Source organism: Pagrus major, chromosome 8 (genome assembly GCF_040436345.1).
Source record: "Pagrus major chromosome 8, Pma_NU_1.0".
In the NCBI taxonomy this organism is placed as follows: domain Eukaryota; kingdom Metazoa; phylum Chordata; class Actinopteri; order Spariformes; family Sparidae; genus Pagrus; species Pagrus major.
In genome coordinates, this window is record NC_133222.1 from 6,944,093 (window position 1) to 6,966,623 (window position 22,531).

The 22,531-nt window shown below is 41.4% G+C and overlaps 1 protein-coding gene across 1 annotated transcript; it reads left to right on the plus strand.

Moving 5' to 3' along the window:
* Positions 1-1,845: 1,845 nt before the first annotated feature.
* Positions 1,846-21,454, plus strand: rfx4 (regulatory factor X, 4). Its single transcript, XM_073472280.1, has 18 exons — positions 1,846-1,888; positions 4,304-4,390; positions 4,604-4,664; positions 8,184-8,307; positions 9,732-9,793; positions 10,585-10,798; positions 11,288-11,365; positions 11,479-11,642; positions 12,223-12,323; positions 12,411-12,469; positions 12,585-12,729; positions 13,047-13,141; positions 13,667-13,784; positions 15,882-16,001; positions 17,023-17,190; positions 17,291-17,456; positions 17,555-17,693; positions 20,159-21,454. The coding sequence occupies exons 1-18, from the start codon at positions 1,846-1,848 to the stop codon at positions 20,429-20,431; spliced, it is 2,217 nt and encodes a 738-aa protein (XP_073328381.1). The 3' UTR covers positions 20,432-21,454.
* Positions 21,455-22,531: the final 1,077 nt, after the last annotated feature.

A 22,531-nucleotide genomic window follows, 5' to 3' on the forward strand; every position in this document is an offset into this window, starting at 1 on the left:
CTCTGCATGTAAATCCAACAATGTCGAGTGACGACACACAGACCCACACAGAGCAACACCCTCATTCATGTTAATAGGAAGAGAAAGTCTCTTTACGGTTTCCTCTTTCAGACCGAAGCCTTAATACCACCAACATGTCGTATGTGGCGTAACCATACCCCCCACTCGCACATACACACACAACTCAATTGGGGCCTTTTCACTGAACAAAAGCGGTACACATCCGTTTGTGCGGGCAGAGTGTGTGAGAATAGGACGGGTGGAAGAGGCTCTTTTGGTGGCTGCACCTGTCCTATTTTATGAGGCTCTAATAAGCAGATAACGGGACGGGGAGGAAAAAAAAGGAAGGAGATGGAGACTCCACCTTCTCCTTATTTGACTGAAATTAATTAGATCCTCCTTTTGAGGTCACAGCTTTGCACCAGCCGTCCATCTACGCCTTTGGTCAGTGTGTCATTGATGGGTCGTTATAGTGTGCTCTTGTTTTGATTGTCTCTTACGCACAAAGAATCTTTGCAGAAACTGATTTCTTGTCGTGATGTTGGAGGTTTTTCTGACCCTGTCGCTCGGTCCAGCAGCTTTATTATGCTCGGACCTGTTGTGACTCTGTCCACAGTGTCCCGTGTGATGTTGCTGCCACCTTGTCCCACACGTGCTCACAGGTGGCTGCACGGTGTGTGTGAGTGTGTGTGTGTGTGTGTGTGTGTGTGTGTGTGTGTGTGTGTGTGTGTGTGTGTGTGTGTGTCTGTGAGTAGCAGCCATGGTGTCCACGCCTGCGCACTGGTGGAGAAAGTCCTCCTTTGCTATCCATGGTGTGGTGAGTAATTCAGCCATAATCCGCCTTTCTCCTCTCCCCTCTTCTTTCCCCTTCTCCTCTCCCCCTCTCCTGTGGTTCCATTCATATTCTAATCACAGCTTTCCCTTCTCCAGCTCTCAGGCACTCCATCAGAGCCCTCCCAGCCTCGGGCTTTGCACTTTTACTTCCCCCCCTTTGTGACCGTTCCCTCTTCTCAGAGGCACACCAAAAAAATAAGGTTGCCACAGCGAAAAGAGTGAGCGAAAAAAAAAAAAAGAGAGGCCGCCACCAGAAAATTCACACTGGTTGAGTTTTTGCAGCGTGTTCGGATTTGTCTGTCTGAGCGAAAAAACTCTGAAAAAGTTATCACAGAGCTGGTTTCACGGTGGAGAAACTGGACCAAATGTGGCAACAAGTGTCTGCGGTGATGATGTGAAAATTGGAGTTAAAATCCAGAAGGAGAAGCAGGAGCGGCGGTTGTGTCGGGATGTATGTTTATATGGAGCTCTGGGGTGTATAAAAACGTATTAAATGCCATAATGGAAGACGGGGAGGCCACAGTGTTAGGACTGCGTAGATCTAAGCCTCTTTTTTTTTCGTTGGGAGGGAGCTTTTCTTATTCAAAACAGCCCCACAAAAGACTTCCAGTGAGCCTTGCCACATCCCCATCTGACTTGGGGCCATTCATCAGCCTTCCAAGCCTATCAATGACATGTCCCCATCAGGGCTCCTATAAAATCAGCCCCTTTCCCATGAAACATCAGCAAACATTTTGACGGGTCTGGCTTTCCCCCCGCTGGATTTCTGGAGTCTCTACCCCCCCCCACCCCCCTTTCCTCCCTTATTCCCACCTCCCCACCCACCCCTCTCTCTCTCTCTCTCCTCCGCCAACACCACCCCTCTGTGGGCGAACCTCAGATCCTCAACATCTCCTGTGACGGGCAGTGGTCACGGAAACACAGAGCGAGACAAGGGGAGAGCCGCTGAGGAGGGGGAAACGTGCACTAAGCCATTTTCTTGGAGGAGCCAGTGTCGTTGATGGGAAGAGGATGCATTGCGGGCTGCTGGAGGAGCCTGATATGGATTCCACAGGTCAGTCCTGTTAAACTCTGCTCGCTTCGCCTTGTTGTGGATTGTGTTGAGAAAGACTAGCGTCTGCTCAGAGACAGTGTGTGAGCTGCTGCTGCTGCTGCTGCTGCTGCTGGAAGTCTCAAACTTTCTCTGCAGGCATTCAGAGCAAGTGTCCGGATGCTCGGTGGTTGATTTCTACCTTTTTGTTTTATTTTTTCTCGCTTGTTTAATTTCTAAATTTCTCAAGTTATTTCTGAATCAGCATTCAGTCACACACATTTATGAGAAGCGCTGTTATAAACAGCAGGTGTCGACTGATTTAAAGTCACAGACGAGCAGGGAAATAGTCCTTTACATCTCCAGTACTGGCTCAGACAAGTGGCTTCTTGCTGTTTCTTTTCATCTTTTCAGTTAAACGAACTTAAAAAAATCTGCATGCTTCAGAAGGAGAAATAAAAAAGCAGCAAGTGCACATCATGGTGCTCTTTAAAGTATTATGCATCTGTGTTTTTGGCTCATTTTTATGGGGTTTTTTTAAGTCTAAAATTAGAAAACTGAAGCATTTCAACTTCAAAAGAGATTTTCTCTGTGAAATCATTTTGTATCTTATCTGGTAAAAAGGGGAACATCTTCTGGTTTTCAGACATTAATGACTGATGTCCAATCTGACTGAAATAATTTAAAATAAAACAAATTACCAGCAGCTTCTTCTCAGCTGAGAAGCAGGTGATTTTGTTTAAATGATGGATGGGTTTTGAAATAATTGATATTTGTAGTATGATGGAGCAGTGTGGAGTAGTTTAGCTCTGAATGTGTGTTAACATCCGTTTGACTTGTTGATCAAATTTAATCCAATTAATTAGATCCCCAACTTATCTGTTCCTGTGGCAAATGAAGCTTGAGGTCTGAGCCTCTGTGGAGAATTAGCTTCACTTCAGTGGATTCACTTTTTCATTTCCAGTTTTTGTTTGTTTTTTGTTGTTTTGGGGTTTTTTTTAGCTAGAAAGAAGCAAAGACTGTTTGTAAATGACGAGACGTGTCAGAGGGCCGTCAGTGACACTGATGTTAGTATTTTATTCACAGTTAAAACGGGAAAATACTCAAGATGGGTTTTTCTTATTGTCTAACAAGTATTATAATTGTCATGTAGAGTGATGATAAGCACAGACACATTTATTTAGACCATTACAGAGCTCTAATCAATACATTTCTCTAGCAGAGGCAGAAAAAAACGTTGTGTTCAGAGGCCGTGAGATTTCTCTAAATTACTGCAGTCTGACCTTTTTCTGTCAGCACGTGCCGAACGTCGACGTGAAGACTCCTCATCGAGTATAAACTTCTGAAACTTGTGAAAATCTCCCCACCAACAGGTTCAGCTGCCAACAGTCTGTCCCAGCATCAGCTGCCATAATCAGTGTTGTCAGTTCACATCCAGAAAAAAAAAGTTAAACTCAAATTAAAAAAATATATAAAATTTTGTTGAAGAGTTAGTGGTTTAATTTCACTGCTTTATGTGCTAAATTAAAGGTACACAGTGGACTTTTCTACTTGAGGTTACATAATAGTTTTAATTCACCAGAGTTAATGATAATTATTATACTTTTTGTTTCTGTTTGCTTAAAAAGAAGCTTCTGCTTCTTATTATAACAAAAATAGAGCTCAGAAAATGCTTTGTTGCACCCGAATCAACAAAAAGAATATTACTCATGTACAATTTCCTTCTTAATTACATTTATCAAATGCTGAATACCTTTCTTTAAACAGAGCAGGAATTTTAAAACGGATTTCCACTCTACTTATCAGGCTGTTTCTACATGAAAGCTTTCCGTGTTTTGCTGCTGCTCACTCACAGAAAGCACACCAGTTGAGCTATTTCTAAAGTAGAAATTAAAACAGGACAATGGCCTCTATTCCAGCAGACTGCCTCAGTAATGTGCGCAGGCTCTTTTAAGCAAGTGTGTACGCTCGTAGTCCCCTGGGAACAATGCTGGATTCCTGCCGTCCTGGTGAAAACATCTCAAATAGAGCCATGGCTGCACCGCTGCCCATACAATCGATTGTTGTCAGCTCGCCCTGTCACATTAGCGACATTTAAAGTGTCCTGTATAGGCGGTGATTTTCACTGTTTATGTAAATACAGCTTTGTGCGAGAGCTGCGGGACAAAATGGGTTCAATTCACAAAGTGAGTTTTCTTAAATTGACAGTTTCAATTTGAATGAAAATTAGTAGAAAAATTTGACCAAAACTGCAGAAAACTGATGTTTTTAGTCAAATCACAATTAAATTAAATGTCACAAAAATCATATTCCTTTGAGCAGATGCATCATTTCATAATGGCTTCTGTCTAAATAAGAATATAAATTGTTTTTCTTGAAGAGGTTTCATGTTAGCGTCACAGTTTCTTGATCCTGTGGTCCATCTGTGTCTTTTTTTAGAGAGTTGGATTGAAAGATGCCTCAACGAGAGTGAGAGCAAGCGATACTCGAGTCACACGTCTCTGGGGAACATGTCCAACGACGAACGTAAGCAGCACGAACACTGTTAACACTGAAACCACCGACTTCACTGAGGAAATCCTGTAAACTGTTGTTGTGTTTCTCTAGTTAACACTGAGCGCAGTTAAAGTCATTTAACCACGTCGACACAGAAACAGTGTTTTGCACATTATTGTGTTGCATTGACCATATTTGTGAAGCTCGATTTTGTTCTGAAATCCAAAATGTTTCGTGTCACAGATGAAGAAAAAGAAAACAACAGAGCCTCTAAACCCCATTCGACACCGGCTACTCTGGAATGGTAAGTTAATAAAAACACATTTGTATGTTTTCTTCTCATACGTAAGAATCAGTGAAAGAAAAGTGAGAAATAAAAAATAAAAACTTTTGACATTTTTATGACAAACAGCAATACTCATATACAAATATTGTGAGGCGAGGTTTGTAATGAATTATTTTACCTTATCTTTTTTGTTATCTTAATCCTGGTCAGCAGCGGTAACTTGGGGATGAAGCCTGCAGGATTTCCTTCATTGTTTTCTCTACACATCATGTTGTAAAGATTAAGTAACAACAAGGAGGAGAATATAGTTATTATTTATTTAATCTTAATGTTGCATCTATCTATCTATCTATCTATCTATCTATCTATCTATCTATCTATATAATACAAACCTCATGCGTACGTTTTGTTTACATGTGCTTGCCTCTCTCACATGCTCTTAGATTAATATTCATACTGATTTAAAACCTGCACTGTGGGGGGGCTGAAGCCCAGTGTGAGGAACATGAGTTGGGTCAGTGTAGCATTGTAAAGAGAAGCATTAAAGACCTCACTTCACTGTGCATACTGAGCTTTTTTTTTTTCTTGTAGGTATTATAGTGAGATTTGTTACAAATTAGTTGATTTTGCAGTAAAAGTTAGTAAAACTTCTATGTTTACGACTGTGATGATGAGTTTTTGATTCATTATTTGGTTGTCATTGTTCACCCTGAAAGAAAACATTTGGTCACAGGACTGATTAACCACAACTTATTCAGATTTTAAGAATATATTTAGTTTTATGATTTGTCAGGCAGTTAATTTCTGCATTTTCAGCTGTGCTTTCAGACTCATTTCACTGTATTTTCGCAGGAAATATAATTTTCTAGCTCAGATTTTAAGAAGATATTTACATCTCAACAATTCAGACCTTTAAGAGTGCGCTCAGTAGAGTACAGATGTCCACCAGGTGTGTCTGCGGGCATGTGGGTGGGGAACAGGGGAGTGCAGGGCTGCCTGTGTGTCCAGCATGTGTGCATGATAGTAGCTGAATTCAGGGGAGACGATATGCAGGTTTCAAAACGCCAGCGACTTAAAATGTCAATGCAAAAGTCAAAATACCAGCAAAGGAATCCGCCAACACTGACGTAACCACACGTACGTTGAGCCGAGCAGAAACTTGTTGATCTCGCAGTCGGTTAAGAGACAGCAGGCAGTGTCGGTGTAAAACAGAGCAGTCAAAACAATACGTTTTTCAAAAATTGTGAATCACCACAGCCACAAGAGATCCTGAACCTTACACTCCTAAATGTGCACAAAAATTATTAGGCTGATGGGTCCAGCAGTGTTTTAAGACTAGCTGTAGACAGATCACACACACACACACACACACGACCAAAGCATGATCCCCTGCAGGCGTGAGATGTAATGACTGTAATTGTTTTATGACTGTAATTCAGAGGACAGTTCACTGCTCTGTAAGTGAAAGGAGACGCTAAGTTAGGTTAAAGAGCTCTTCTCCACTGGCCAGATGAAACAATACAGTCACGCCTCGTAAAACAACAGAAACGGGCTCTTATAGCAGCCGTATATATTCCATAAGAATGATATGAGGCATTCAGTCAGGACTGAAAAATAAGGTTACACACATTTTTGAGTGCATAAACAGACGTGTTATAGAAATGAAAATGTAAGTCATGATGCCGTTGAGGCTGGATTCAGTTGGTATTTTGACTCTGTGAAGGTTTAGCTCCATTAAACATCACTTTTTTATTCTGACCTGCAACAAACTGCACAAATATTTTCCTCTGTTGGATGTTCAAAGGCTAAAAGGAGTTTATCAGTGAAGGAGTTGTTCCAAACAACTGGAAAACTGCAGTAAATACATAAAAAAAAACATGGCTGCCACAATAGTGTCAGTAATAATAACAGACCTTGGCATTTTTTGTCACTGCTGTATTTTTCCTAGAACGTTTTATTTATTTTAAATAACATTATAATACAATGTCGTACCTCGAGGCTGAGATTTGGGTCTGTTCTTATTTTAGTTATTTGATCTTTTCTTGTGACGTGCAAGTTGTGCACAGATAATGTGATTAAATATGTGTGATAATCTGTATTTTGAGATAGCTGACCAACATGTCAGTGAAGAGGCTTTAAAGCTGCATTAAGCAATTTTCATTTGTTGGACCATCAGCGAACAGCACTGATATACTAATGGATTATCAAATGTTTAAAATAATAATGAGATTCATTCAGCAGCCTTGAAAAACAAAGTTACAAAGTGCTTTGCATAAAAAACTATTACAAAAAAACTTTTGGACATCCAGTTTTTAATTTCAGCGAGGCAGGACATCAATTACACATCACACATCAGTGGTACCAGGCTTTATCAGGACATACAGATGCGTATCATCCTCTTAGCAATGAAAATCAGTATCATGTCTATACATGAGGAGTAGCATGCAGACGGTTAATAAAAGGGGACCCAGAATAGACCCCTGGGGGACACCACAAAAGAGAGGAGCACGAGAGGAGGAGGCATTTTTTCCAAATGTAACAGAGAGCGACCTGTTGGACAGATACAGGCTGAAGTGCTCCAGAGTGAAATCACTGTCATGGTGAAAGTCCAGCAGACACAGCAAAATGCATTTTTTTCAATGCTTCTCATTGGGATTTACAGTCAGAGACAGTGGTGCACTTGTCACACTGGTTATATCACTAACACCAGAGGGAGCTGTATAAAAAAATCTTACAGTTGCATGTTCAGCTCACTATTCTGAAGTCATTTTCCTCTTGACATGCAGAATATGTCTCAATGTTACTAAATCAGACTTTTAACTGTAAAAAGAGTGTGGAAATGCTGCTCTATTCATGTATAAAGTTTATATATAGAGATTATATTTGTGCACAAGAATTTACTACTGACACAAAAGTAAATGAAGTGAAAGTAAAAAGTGTGACGAGACGCCCCGCTCTCCCCGACCAGCAACTCTTTCACATCACAGAGAGAGATTGATTCAATGTGAATATCGAACATTTATTGCTTAATAGAGATTTAAATAGTTCATCAGTGAAAGGGTTTTAATTGCAAATCAATTAAACAACAAAATGGCATCAGGTGCTGGTGTTGATGTCTGTGTAATAGTTTCCTGTTAAGTATTTAGTGTCCCCTAAATGAGCTTTAAACTACATGTGGTGTGATGTGATTATGTGTTGCTTTAATGTTCTTGAAGCTGCTGTTGTTTCACTTGATATGACTGTACTTTAAAATCTGGTACATTTATATTCTGTCTCAAGTAAATACAATTCTAACTTTAACATAATATAACATCAAATAGTTTTATTTCACTGCACTGACTCCTTTTGTTGACATCGATCTAATCTGGCTGTCAAAACATTTACACATTTTTAAAATCATTTTACATGTTATGATCATAAGAGGCCTTTTTCCCTGGTGTGATTCTCTCATTTCATTTCACCTCATCCATATTAACGACTCTCCAACTTCCATCTTTGTTTATCTGCCGCCCTGATCACTCCTGTTGTCGTTCGCAGGCTAGAAGAGAACTACGAGATAGCCGAAGGCGTGTGCATCCCCAGAAGTGCCCTCTACATGCATTACCTAGACTTCAGCGAAAAGCACGACACGCAGCCTGTGAACGCGGCCAGCTTTGGAAAGGTAAGATCCATAAAACGTCAGCGGAGATAACGGTGAAACGGTCTGGCAACTCATCAGTCTGAGCTGCATTCAGTTTCACTAAAATGTCTTGAAAACACATGAAAGTTATTAGCTCAGTAACATCTGTAGCTGGTGTCTTTATATAAAATTAATGATGTGTAGTCAAGCATTTATTTTATGTTTTAATATACATTTATACATGCACAGTAAGTTTAAAGTAATCAGAATAAAATGACACAGAACAGAAGAAGACTCGGATGCTGCAGCCTTCTATAAAGGCAAATAATCTCACACACTAAATCGGCCATAAGCATTAGCCTGACCATTTCATGCCTGGCTTGGTTTTGTGCTGCGGCGCTGGCTGCTGCTGAACTAATATCAACCGCAGCTCAGTGTGAAGCGAGCAAAAGCTCTGCGGCCGTTCACTGAACACCTAATCTAGAGCCAAAGGAGATGTGCTTTCGTCTGTTCCCACAACCCCAAGAAGTTTCCTCAGCCTTCCTACCCCCAGCCATCGCCCTGTACTCTGGACTCCGGCCCCAACCCCCAACCCGGCCCACCCCCGCCCCTCCGCAGCTCCTGTCGGAAGATATTGAAAAAGAGAAGGGGCCTGGATTAATGTGTAATTAAAGGAAATTTGGAAGGGTGAGATGTTGCGGAATGTTAGATCAGTGGCTGGAGCAGTGTGGGGTGTCCTTTAGGAAGGCTTCATTGATTCAGGACAAAAAAACGAGAGAGGGCCCGGACTGCCTCCCTGTCTGCTCATTTATCAAGCGGGGCCTGACAGAAACTTCACAGCTTGGCCTCTTTTTTCATCCCACACAATGGAGAGCTACACTGTTTGCTAAAGTTTCTGCACCAGGAGTTGGACCGAGGGAGCCAATCTCTTTTTGGACAAAAAGGAGAGGAAAAGGAAGAAGAAGGAGGGAGTGGAGAAGAGAAGAGAAAGAGAGTGAGAAGGAGAGAGAGGATGGGTGGGAGGATAGATGAGGGGAGACTGTTGATATAGGGGAGGAAAAAAAAGTAATACCCCTGGATGTCATAAATGGATGGCTCTCAAAGCCTTTTTTTTTTTTTCCCCTCGCAGACCTCCCCGTGGACACAGCTATGAGACTTTCATGTTGTTCTCCTGACAAACTTTATTAAACACTTTCTCATAAAGAGCTGAAGATACTGTACAAGTGCAGTCAAGTCGTGTTTCCTATATTTACTTTGCATATTAAATCAGCCCCAAACATTTTCTGCTCAACAGTATTTTTCTTCCAACGAGTAAAAAAAAAACAGTCAAGTTGATATTTTAAGATTTTATTTTCCACCTGCTTTTCCCTTTTCTCTTTACTTTAATGATTTGCGGCGAAAGACTGACGTGAAATTGAAAATAAAAAAGTTTAACCTGACAACTTTTTCTCTTCTACAATGAACAGATCATCAGACAACAGTTTCCAGCGTTAACCACCAGAAGACTGGGGACAAGAGGGCAGTCTAAGTAAGTTGGTTTGGTTACCTACGTACACCAAAACAAAAGGCACAAAATCAAACATGAAGCATGCAGATAAAAAAAACAACTATAAAATGAGACTTTAAAGAGCTGTTTTAAGCCTAAAATGAAGCATGATAAAGGAAAACAACACTTCAAGTTAAATTAACTCATTTAAACTGTGATCCTGAGTTTCTAAGATTCTGAGTTCGTATCCAAAAAGTCTAAAAAGTGTAAATCTACACTTTCTTTGTTTCTTTGTACCGGTTACAAAAGCATTTGTCACATTTAATATAGCAATTATACACTAGCACTGCAACAATTAATCAATTAGTCTGAAACTATTAAATTAATTGCCAGCTAATTTGATTAATAACTAATCAGTTTTAGTTATTTTTAGGGAAAAAATCCAAATTGTCTGATTTGAGCTCTTTAAATGTGATTATTTTCAAGTGTTTTTATGAAGTGAAAATCTTTGGGTTGTAGAAAAGGTGAAACATTTGAGGACGTTGTCTTGAGCTTTAACATTTTTCACCACACTTAATAGACCAAAAGATCCACAGATTAAAAAAAATAAAATAATTATTACTATCAGCCCTGTTGTCGACTACATACACGTTTTGATGAGATTAAACCAGAAAGAACTTTTACAACAAATATATTTGTTAGAAAGACATATTTGTTTTGTTTTATTTATAAAATGTGTATGAATCGTTTCTCTCTCAGTGTTTTGTAGCCTGTAATGATCCTGCTTGTAGTAAAGAGATGTTATTCACCCGTTGGCCCTCTTCTCTCCTCAGGTACCACTACTACGGCATCGCGGTGAAGGAGACCTCTCAGTATTACGACGTGATGTACTCCAAGAAGGGAGCGGCGTGGGTGAATGAGACGGGGAAGAAAGAGGTCACGAAGCAGACAGTGGCGTATTCACCGCGCTCCAAACTGGGGACGCTCCTGCCAGAGTTTCCAAATGTCAAAGACCTAAATTTGCCTGCCAGCCTGCCAGAAGAGAGGGTAAACAGGAGTTTTAAAAGTCCATCCTTACAGCTTCCCCCTCCCCCGCCTCCGCCTCCCACCTCTCCCTGCCATCTCACCATCTCTGCGCCCCCTCTGGCTCCAGCCTTTTATCTGCCCCAGGACCTTCACTGGGTTTGCATTTAGAGAAGGACCTTGAGGATTTATATGCTGGCTCCTCACTAACTCTTAATCTTTTGGGGGAGATAATAAGATCTAGCGATGGACAAAGGACAGGCACTAGCTGTCCGGCTCTTAAAGAGGGGCCATGATTTTAAATGGTTTGTGTTTTGCTGATCTCTAAAGCTCGTTTTATATCGCTCCGCTCCAGCCTAGACCTGTAACATGTATTTATTGGTTCACATGCTTTGTGCAAGATTTATTTTCTTGTTTTTGTACCGCTTTTCTTTTCCCCACTTTCCCCCGAAAGAAGAAGAAAGCTATTAAGTTTGTGATGCAGTGAGATTAATGATGTGTTGTTGTCCACAGGTGTCAACCTTCATCATGATGTACAGAACGCACTGTCAGAGGATACTGGACACTGTTATTCGAGCCAACTTTGACGAGGCAAGCTTCCATTTTACACGTTAAATTCAACAAAAAAGTTTGATTGTATGTAAACTGATCTTTTATCTTCTTGTAACACGTACTAACACGGTGTGTGTGTGTGATACTTTCAGGTCCAAAGCTTCTTGCTGCACTTCTGGCAGGGCATGCCGCCCCACATGCTCCCTGTCCTCAGCTCCCCCACGGTCGTGAACATCGTGGGCGTTTGTGACTCCATCCTCTACAAGGCCATCTCTGGGGTGCTGATGCCCACCGTCCTGCAAGCACTGCCTGATAGGTGAGCGCCTGTTGTAACCTTCACGCTTCAAATTAGTGAGTTTTGTGCCATTTTCCTGTCTGCTGTTACTAAAGCTGGATAGGATGATATCTCTTCTTCTTCTTCTTCTTCTTCTTCTTCTTCTTCTTCTTCTTCGTCTTCTTCTTCTTCATCTTCTTCTTCTTTGTCTTCTTCTTCTTCATCTTCTTCTATCATGCACTTCAGGGAATTAAGCTGTTCACCAAACTTAAAGCTACTTGCAAAGTTTCTTTCTTATTAAAAATACCATGAACTTTACTTGGAAACAGAAATGTGACTCAAGGTCCACTTACTGTTTTTTTCTGTAGCTTTTAATCGGATCTCATTCTTCCTCATCATATTGTGGTTCCTCGGTTGCATATATTTATGTTTTGCTCAGACAAAGGAAGTAATTTGAGGATCTCACTCCGGATTCTGGGAAATTTTATGAACCAAAAATGTATTTATTATTTTTAGAGAATTATCTCGAGATGAAAACATTTGTTCTTGTTGCCTAAATGACATCTCGAATGTTGTCTAAGATATTAATTGTGTTTCTCTTCTCTTTCCCTCATTCAAACAGTTTGACTCAGGTAATTCGAAAATTTGCCAAACAACTCGATGAGTGGCTAAAAATAGCACTTCACGACCTTCCTGAAAACCTGAGGAATATCAAATTTGAATGTAAGTATTTAATCTAGTTAACGTCTTAATGTTTTTTATTTTTGAACAGAAATGTGAACCATATTTCTTCTCATTCTTTGTCTCCAGTGTCCAGGAGATTTTCTCAGATTCTCAAGCGACAAACATCCCTAAACCATCTCTGTCAGGTGCCTCTCACACTCTGAATGTTTTTTTTTAATAAAAATCCATATGAACAAACACGGCTGATAAGGGATATGGGTATGCTTGTGTAAGTAATATCGCTGATGTATCTGTCCGCAGGCGTCGCGGACTGTGATAAACAGCGCCGACATCACCTTTCAAATGCTGGAGGACTGGAGGAATGTGGACTTGAACAGCATCACCAAGCAGACACTTTACACCATGGAGGACTCGCAGGAGGAGCACCGGCAGCTTATTATCCACTGTAGGTTCATGCATACGAGCTGGAGAGAGAGTTACACTCCACTTCCACACAAACAACACACAGAGAGGCAATCATTCCCACGACCAGCAGAGTCAAAGCATTAATGATGGAGACCAAGAGGTTAAACAAGTTCACTCTCCTCTGAAACACCCTGTGGAGCTTCTCCGATTCACTCCTCTGAATCAGTCCTGACGGGATCAGAGGTCACACATACGAAGCAGTTGTTGCACAAAGATGCCGTTTGCCTCCAAGTTTTCCAGCTTTCAGCTGATGAAGAATATAAACCGTGTAACCTGACGTTCTCCCTGCTTTCACAGTGTATCAGGAGTTTGACCGTCTACTGGAGGAGCAGTCTCCAATCGAGGCGTACATCGAATGGCTGGACTCGATGGTGGACCGCTGTGTCGTCAAGGTCAGCAAAAACTTTTTTAAAAGGTGTTTAAGCCTGGTGTAAGTCAGCATTTCTGCATAAAAGATCTGTCTTTTGTTCAATTTGCACAAATTAAGTTAACATATTTTCCACTTTCGATGCCGAGCTGTGATTTTAACTGAACGTTTGAAGTGTTTGCGCAGCAGCAGTCTGATTATTTTGTAGTTAAGGAGACACCTGCGGCTGGAGGCCACACGTCTCTGCGTGTCTTTCTTACCCAGAGGCACTTAGGTTGCAATCCTCCCAGTTAATGATGTCTTCAAGCTTCCCATTTGCGTCCATTATGTGCCAGATATGGGCTTGTAAAATTTGGTCGCCCTGGCAACGTCTTGGACTGGCCAGACAATAGTTCAATAGGAAGGCGTGTCCCTGGGGGCAAATTAAATAGTTGACTTGTTGACATGTTTTTCGTTCCTGAGGGTTAAGCCCCAATGCGGACCCAGGGGTTAATTCTACCCCGGCATCCCGACCCTTCCCCCCCTTTTCTCATGGAAATGTTCTCTCTAGGTGGCAGGCAAGAGGCCCGGGTGCCTGAAGAAGGTGGCCCAACAGTTCCTGCTGATGTGGTCGTGTTTCGGGACCAGAGTCATCCGGGATATGACCCTCCACAGCGCGCCCAGCTTTGGTGAGCTGCTAATGCTTTGTCATCATTACTTAACGCACCAGACGAGGAAATACACAATCTGTGACGGCACTTCATGAGCATGAATACATTTTCTGTTAATTGTGTCGTGCACTGGGCTGGATCAAGGCCTCCGTCCCACTATGGAGCACAGACTAACTACATTAAATAATGTTCAACATGTTTTAAAATATTTTGAAAATAGAAAAATAAAAAAATTAAATGTTTTTTTTTTATTTCAATGTGATTTTTTTTTTTTTACATTGAATTGAAAGTCAGGAGAAAACATCTGTAAATGTTTTTTTATTTAAATATCTAAATTTGAATAATACAGATTATAATTAAATGTAAAATGCATTTAAATGAAATGTTAAATATAGGGCTTTATTTCTTCTATAGATACACAACTAACCTATTGCATATGAATGCTGAAAAATAAATAGATGAGCTAAAATATAAACCATCAGTATAATAATAATAATAATAATAATTACACAGAATTATAAGATGCCAAAAAACGACTGCAGTACACAAGGAATCATAACTTTGTACACTGCAAACAAAGTAATAGAAATAATTTGCCACAATACAAGCTTCAATAATCCTCCATCTTTAATGTCCCCAAGGGGCCATTTGCTTTACAGACAGTAGTCCAACACAAAAACATACATTATACACACACACAGCACAAGATCTATAACTCTGACACCGTCAATATGAAACATGAAAAAATGAAGACGCACTGACATCCAGGGTTATATTTGGTTTAAACAAACCGACAGCAGACAGAGCAAAGGACACGATTGAAACATCTGAGACTCCACATGTGAAGGATGTTGAGAGTTCAGAACAAAAGAGATTTAAACTAAATGGACATTTTACTGAAAACTGTGTCCTTGAAATCACCCTGTGATGAGCAACAATACACGAAACTGACTTCAATTTTGCAAAAACAATCAATTTAGTATTTCCTCTTCGAAGGAAAACATTCTGCTGGTTTCTATAGTTCCTATAGCTGATGCACACAGATATCTGACTTCTGATTAAATTCTGCCTCACATTAGGCAAAATGTAGGTGTTTTTAATGAAGCAATATGTTTGTAACTTTGGATTTGTCACATCAATGGACTATCGTTCTTTATACCTAAGAAATAAGCATCATGAAACAAAAAAAACAACAAATAAAATAACAACAAATTGAAAATGTCACATCACTATGCAGGGATGTCCTAGTTAAAGATAGTTTAATTGCTCTGCTGTTCAGACGTGTGTACAAGTCTGCTCCAAAAATACAAAATAAAGAAAACATCAAACATTCGTATCACCACTGACGGCTGAAGCTGCTGTACATTTATATTTATATTTATATTTTAAGTCCACACAGGTTGAAGATTCCTCTGCTGTGTGAATCTAAAGTCTGACGTAAGGAGACAAGGACAAACGTAAAATGGCTGCTTTAATGGCTTGTTGTGCACGACCTTGTTGTGCAATAAGTGAAGAGTTGTAAAAAATGAAAGAAAAGAAAATGGCTTCTCTTTCCTGTCTGTGAATATCAAAGACACAGCTGGTTGCAGTGTTTTGATAAAGCAGGTCTCTGTGCACAAACAGCTAATTAACAAAAGCCTCCCCTCCCCTCTGCCGACGTGTTTGCCTGTCTTTTCCATTTTATGACCGGTCAGTGTTACAACCCTTGCTCTCCTGAATAGCCACAAGTGTTTATTATGCGCACGGCAGCGGCAGCGACCGGCACAATGACACAATTGTGACACTCCCTCACACGCCACGGTCTCGTCTTCCGTGCGACCTCGAGGTCAGCTGACATATTTCTGGCACTGACTCGGCACGCGGAAAAAATCTGACTCGCTCCTTTTTGATAACAGCGACCCTCCTGTCAGTCTGCAGGATGTGATGTCATCACACGGATGCTTTTAGAAACACTTTGGCCTTAACGGTCGTCATCATTAAGTCCTATCCAAAAACACGGAGAGGGTCGCGTTTCATTCAATCAGTCACATTTTAACACAACACAATAATCCTCTTTGGTACAAGTAGCACACACACTTCCTCTGTGTTCACCTCATCCTGTCTGTCTGCACGCAGGCTCCTTCCACCTGATCCACCTCATGTTTGATGACTATGTGCTTTACCTGCTGGAGTCCCTGCACTGCCAGGAGAGAGCCAACGACCTCATGAGGGCCATGAAGGGAGAGGGCAGCACAGGTGAGACCGCTGCCTTTGTCCAGTAATTATGTAGTGTTAATAAATCACCGATCATCGTGGTTCCAGCTCAAGAATTGTGAGGATTTGCTGCTTTTCTTTGTTTTATGTTAAAAATAAACTAAATAACTGGTTTTGGGTTTGTTGTTCAGAGAAAACCAGCAGATTGAAACCAAGTTGTGAGAGTTTTGGGAGCATATGATGCGTTCACTTGCCAGAAACACCCTCAGAAGCCCTGATCGGTGGTGTGTTTAGTGCTCTGCCATGGTAGTTTAATCTTTTCAGCCCAAGATTTTACTCTTACACCTTACTTGTAATGATAATGACAGGAAGTATCTTCATTATCATACACACAATTTTACCTCCTGTACATCAAATTGTTTGTTAAACGATTTATTTTATTAAAGGAGACATTTTATGCTCATTTTCAGGTTCATAACTTTATTTTGGGTGACTACTAGAATTGGTTTACATGCATTTGTGCTCCTGTCTCTTTAAGGCCCCCCCCCCTCCTGAATACCCTCCTCTCCTCTGATTGGTCAGCTCACACACACCTGAGCCAGCAGCAGCAATAACAACAGAGCAGCTGTGCTAAATTACTTCTTACACGCCAAATTAGCCGCTGGGCGTAAACTATGCAAATGCGTGACATGGTGATGTAGTGTGATGTCACAAAGTCACGGAATTAAAGGCGGGACTACTGACGAGGCGTTTCAGGAGCAGTGTTTTCTGTGGGAGAGAGGAGCTTCTGTTGGTGCACCAACTGTATATAAAACACTAAAGGAAAAAACAGAGAAATACTTTAACGTATACGTATTTAAATAGCATATTAGCATAATATGCACTGAAATTTCATGTCCTTCTGGTCAAGTGTTTTGAAAAACAAGCACCTCATGTATGTACTTTAATCGTACACATCCATGTACGACTCACAAACAGATCAACCCTTTTAAAGTAACGGCAAAATTGTACTTTACATGCGACCCCTGTAATCTAATGTTCATTCCTCTCCTGACACCCTCAGCAGAGAGAGAGGAGGAGTTCACGCTGACAGAAACCACCCCCACCTCCCCGTCTCCTGGATCCTTCTCTCCCGCTCGCTCGGTCCACTCCGTGGGCGTCTCCTCAGCCAGCTCCCCGACTGCGGCCGTGTCCCCGGAGTACAGCGGCGTCACCACCACCACCACCACAGGTGACCCAGAGCTCACAGTCACACGCAGATATCTTAGATGAGCACATTAGTTCCTTTGCGCCAACATATTTGTCTCTGTGTCCATATATGTGTCTGCCAGGCGCTGTTCAGTCATATACCTGGTCCCTTACATACACAGTGACAACAGCAGGCGGCTCCACTCCAGAGGCCGGGCAGCAGCTGTCCTGTATGAGGAACAGCACTCCAGTCCCAGCTCCGTCCTCCACCCACCGGATGCCAGTCTACACCCACAGAGAGGAGCATGGGTAATTATGATTTCAGTATCAAAATTCAACTGTGAGGCATTTTGGAAACATTATGTTGGAGGGTTTGTCTTGAATGAACGTTGTTTACTCCATTCCAGGTATACTGGGAGCTACAACTACGGCAGCTACGCCAACCAGCATCCTCACTCCATCCAGAGCCAGTACCCCAGTCTGGCCCACGAGCCGGCCATCCCAGCCCCCCTCCACTACTCCGCCTACCACCGGTCATCTGCACAGGTCAGTCTCAGCCACCCAGGAACTGAGCTTCAGGTAGCATTTAAAATGAACGACAGTCAATTCATACGTTTGCTTAGTGAATTTAAATCCTTTTGTATCCAACATGGAAATCTATAAAGGCATCGTTTCATTTATAAAAACACAAACATTTTACATTCAGGGAACTAAAACAGCAAAAAGATATAAAACTGTCAAAGTAACAAAGCCACAGTATGAAAATACTCCAAGTAAAGTCAGACAAACAAACAGTATTATCCACAAAACTGACTTAAACATTCAAAAGTAAAACTTCTGATTATACAAGATTACTTGTTATTATGTGCTTTATTTTTATTTGACTTTTATTCATATTTAATTGATATAAGGTGTGAGCTGCATTTTAATGTGGTGGAGGTGAACCAACCTTCTATACGAGTGTTTTAATGTGCAACAATTTATCATGTGCAAAATCTTTATCTGCAAAGTAACTATAGTTGCCAGGTAAATGTTTAATATTTCCTGCTTAAATAAAGTGGAACTGAAGTGTAAAATCACATAAAATTGAAATACTAAGTAACTAAGTAGAGGAAATGTACCTCTAAATTGTATTTAAGTCACTTTCCACCAACATAAACATTAATCGTACAGGCAACAATTGAATATGTTTGCAATACCGTTCGTGAATACGTGTGTGTGTGTCTAAACTGTAACTAACTGTGTGCATCTGCAGTACAGAGCAGTGTAAAACTGAGACATGTAGAAGAAGAAATGGTAGCATATTTGCATAAATGTGTCCAGAAAATAGAAATACGTCAATGTTAACGGACGATGTGTGGCAGAGCCTGAAGCACCGGTTGGTTCACTTGGAGCAGCGGTGGATGAATAACATCAGACTGGCCCTTTAATACTTAAAGTGCCCTTTAAATGGAAAACTGAAGATTTAAACATGAGAAGAAGGAAAAAAAAAAACGTTATTAGGAGGAGATGGAGTCATTGATCTACAGCTCGTGTAGCGACCGGTGTGATTTAACTCTTTTGATGGTAATTTCCTGTCAAGGGCCCTCCAGCCTCCGCTGCCTTTATAGTGGGAGGAGATCAGCTGGGCCTCAGCGGTCGCAGTGTTTCCAAAAGTCCCCGAATCACCCTCTCCACACAGCGGAAGCAGACAGTGAAAGGTGGCTCGGCTGGGGCCAAGAGGGGCCCTGCTCCGTTACTCCTCTTTCCAGCTCTCAATAGTCTCTTCATCTGTTTGAGCCAGTAGCCACAGAGCAGGGCAAGGGGGCGTTTATTAAAATATTGTTATTCAATGGTCTCTTTTCTGCTTGTGAACAAGAGGCAGCCGAGCCGTCTGTTCTGCTCTCTGACCTGCACTGACTGTCTTTTTCCATGCCGCGATCTCTTATAATGGAAGCGACTGTCGTGTTTATATTTAGTGAGAAAAGGGAAAAGGGTGCTACTTCCACTTTTTTTTTTTTTAAGCCTGTCTGAGCTTAAATCGGGCACAATGCCGGCGCTTTGTCCTCGTGAGAGGTCTGGGATGGAGCTGAGACGAACACAAAACTTTGTCGGATCCCCATCTGTCCAAAATATTCTTGTCAACAGGCAGATTTAGTCGGAGCTGTTGGCTTCAGTCACCATAGGCAACAAATATAACACAGGAAACCTTACTTTTTTCTGCTCGTGTCTAATTTTCGTAAGTGGCTTAATTTTCTATTTTGTCCACTGTGGTACAACTTGTGAAGCAATTTCCCCTGACAGGAAATTACCATCAGCGGGGTCAGATCACACGCCCGACGCTACAGGACGAACACGGCGTCAAATATGAAGTCGTACAGCTACCTTTGAGGACACTGAGGGCTGATGGATGTCTGCTTTTAGGCCAGTTTGTAAATAAAGGACATTTCGACGCCGGTTAGTTCCTCACATCGCGGAGAAGGAATAGTTCGACATTTTAAAAAAGACACTTATGCACTTTTTTTGTGCAGGCCTCCAGGGTGCAACTGTTAGTCTCACGTGCGCCCAAAAATCTGTCAAGTGCTACTAAACATTTTCATCGGTGCACCTGAAACTAAGCAGTTTATTTCTTTTTAACGGGTCATTGCAATGTCTTCTTCGTTTTATGTGATTTAAATTCAGAAAAACAAGTAATTGCACCTTTATTCCTGTTTACATAATGATTTAAAGGCGCAGTATGTAAGATTTTTAGTTGAAAAACATTCAAAACTAAAAGTATCAACAGAATGAGAAGAAATAGCCGTTCTGACATTATGACATCTATGTATTGTGTTGCAGAGATATCTACTGAAGTTAGCATGCTAACCAGCTAGCCCCGGCCTGTCTCGGCCTAAATCTAAACTCCTGGTCCGGACTGCTAGCTGTAGTCTTTCTTCCCAGAGCCAGGCTAAGCTTTATGCTAAGCTAATCACTGTACATGTTACGCTTGCGTCACCATAACGTCCTCTTCTTCTTCTTCTTCTCTTCCACAGTACCAGCTCAACGGCCAGATGTCTCGAATGGAGCCCTGCTTGATGAGCAGCACTCCTCGGTTGCACGCCGCACCTGTTGCTCCTCGGTGGCCAGATGTGTCGCCAGCTAACAGCTGTTACACCAGCCCACCTATGCATTCATCCCGCTATGCCGCCTCTGGGGACATGTACTCTCCACTGGGCCCACGCAGGAACTCAGAGTACGAACACTCGCAGCATTTCCCCGGCTTTGCCTATATCAACGGAGAGGCTACCACGGGCTGGGCCAAATAGCCGGCAAACACTGCTTCGGACAGTCGTGTACAAGCTGCAAGGCCTGCAGGATGCAAAGCCTCTGAACACTTCCAATCAAGTACATCAACAAAAAAAAAGAGGAGCAGAGAGTGGAGAGTATCAAGGCAGGGTGATAGGAATCATGGTGCGGATGTACTGACTATTTGAAACGACTCATTACGTCAATCGCTCCAGTGATCGTGGTGTAATTCGTGCAGAGGTTAAATGAAATTTATTCCACAATTGATGTTTTTTCTCACTGCTGGAGCAAAAAAAAAAAAAAAACATCAATTCCAATCAAATCGATTGTTCAAAAACTTGCAGCAAAATCATTTTAAGAGTGCAATGCTGCTGCCAAGCTGTGCCTTTGTTTTAAGGAATGTACACCTCTGCCAGAGTTTCCCTCGTCAGCACGCAGATCAGCCCTCCGTCGGTTCGTCGGTGACTGACGGATCAGGGTTCTGTAAGCTGTTACTGACACCAGTACAATCTCAGTGACGCCGCTGTCTCCTCTCTTTTCGCTCGGCGCGACATCTCGTCGGCGGGCTCGCTGCAGCAGATTTGTTTTGCTGCGGGATGAACTTGTACTGCCTTAACGCTGTGTTTTGTGGCACGAAGACAACAGGCGACATCGTAGAAATCTCACGAAAGACCTCGATCGGTGCGTTAAGGCGTCTTCATCCTGGATAGTTTTTTTAATGATTGAATGCTGTGACTCAAAAACAACAGTGCGAGTGTATTCTGTCGCAATCTTTTTTGCTGTTTTCCTGTGACAATATATATATATTATATATAGTATGTATTTTCTGTAACTTTGTAACATGGTGTATCCTTTATTTTCTATGTTACAATTGGTACTTTGTTCTCTGTTTTGTATGGTTAGTAAAAGACACATTAACTTAGGGTTGTGTGTTTTATAATGCACTCGATGCTACTGAGGACCTATTACCCTATGGGTATTTATAAAAAAATGGAAAATATCAAAGTGTACAGTAACATGAAGTCTAGTCACTTTTCTGTAAATAAAAGCACTGGAAACCGTCTGTGGTGACTGTCAAACGATCACAGTTGAAGCTGATGTGTTTGTGGGGAAAAGTGGCGCCACATAAATAATTTCACAATTTAAAAACACACAGTGAGTCGTGTTTGTCGGATCGTCTTCTTTTCTCTGCTCTTTGTGTTAAAAATACACAAAATCATGCACAAAAGTAACATCAACAAGTGTTTAATATATTGATATAAGTATATAAACACATTATTGTATCTATTTATTATATTATATTCAGTATAAGCACTTCAGTCCTGCTTCTTCTAGTCTTTTCTAGTCAGCTGTGACCCAGACAGCTGTAACTGATTAAATAAAATAATTAAATAATAGAAAAATATAATTAATTAAGGTAGATTTCACTGATTGTCCACATATGTTGACTTAAATAACTTCCTGTGTCGTCTTCCTTCAGTTTTCCAGTTTACATTTCGATGTTGGGAAAGAGAAAAACATTTTCTTTACTTCTCTCGCTCTCTCTTCATGCGGTGACAACACAGTGGGGGGGCGGGTCGGGGCGGGTCGGGCCCGCAGCAGAAAGAATTACATTTCTATAGAGAGAATGTCCTGCTGTGCTCGGGGTCACTGCACCTCAGTCCCGTGACCTCTGACCTCCGACCCCTGCCGAGGTTTGTGTTTATTGGAACATAGATCCTCTGTGTTGTTTTCTCTCCGCCGTCCTGCAGGATTCACAAGCCCAGACTCTCAATGGAGGAAACCTGTCGGCGTCACACTATTGTGATTTAATCACCTGACCCGAGTGTCATTATCAATATCCGCTGCAGATTTCAGAGGGAGATCGGTGATACAGGGTGAGCAGGAGGACATCACTGTCAGCTGCGGTGGGACGTGAGCTGCTTGTACAGTGTTTGTGACCTGTAGCACCTCGCTTTGTGTTTTTAAATCCACTGATTCAAGTTTATTTATTCTACAAGCTGTAATTCATTTGTATGAAACTAAAAAAAAGGGAAATGAAATCAAAAGACGTATCTGAAGATATAAAATTACAATGACAGAAAATATTAATTCAAGTCTCAACTGGGTTTATATTTTTA

Coding starts and splice junctions, on each gene's coding strand:
- rfx4 (XM_073472280.1), top strand. CDS start 1,846: ATGCATTGCGGGCTGCTGGAGGAGCCTGATATGGATTCCACAG. Junction 12,324..12,410: donor GAGGAATATCAAATTTGAAT/GTAAGTATTTAA, acceptor CTTTGTCTCCAG/TGTCCAGGAGATTTTCTCAG. Junction 17,457..17,554: donor ACCCACAGAGAGGAGCATGG/GTAATTATGATT, acceptor ACTCCATTCCAG/GTATACTGGGAGCTACAACT.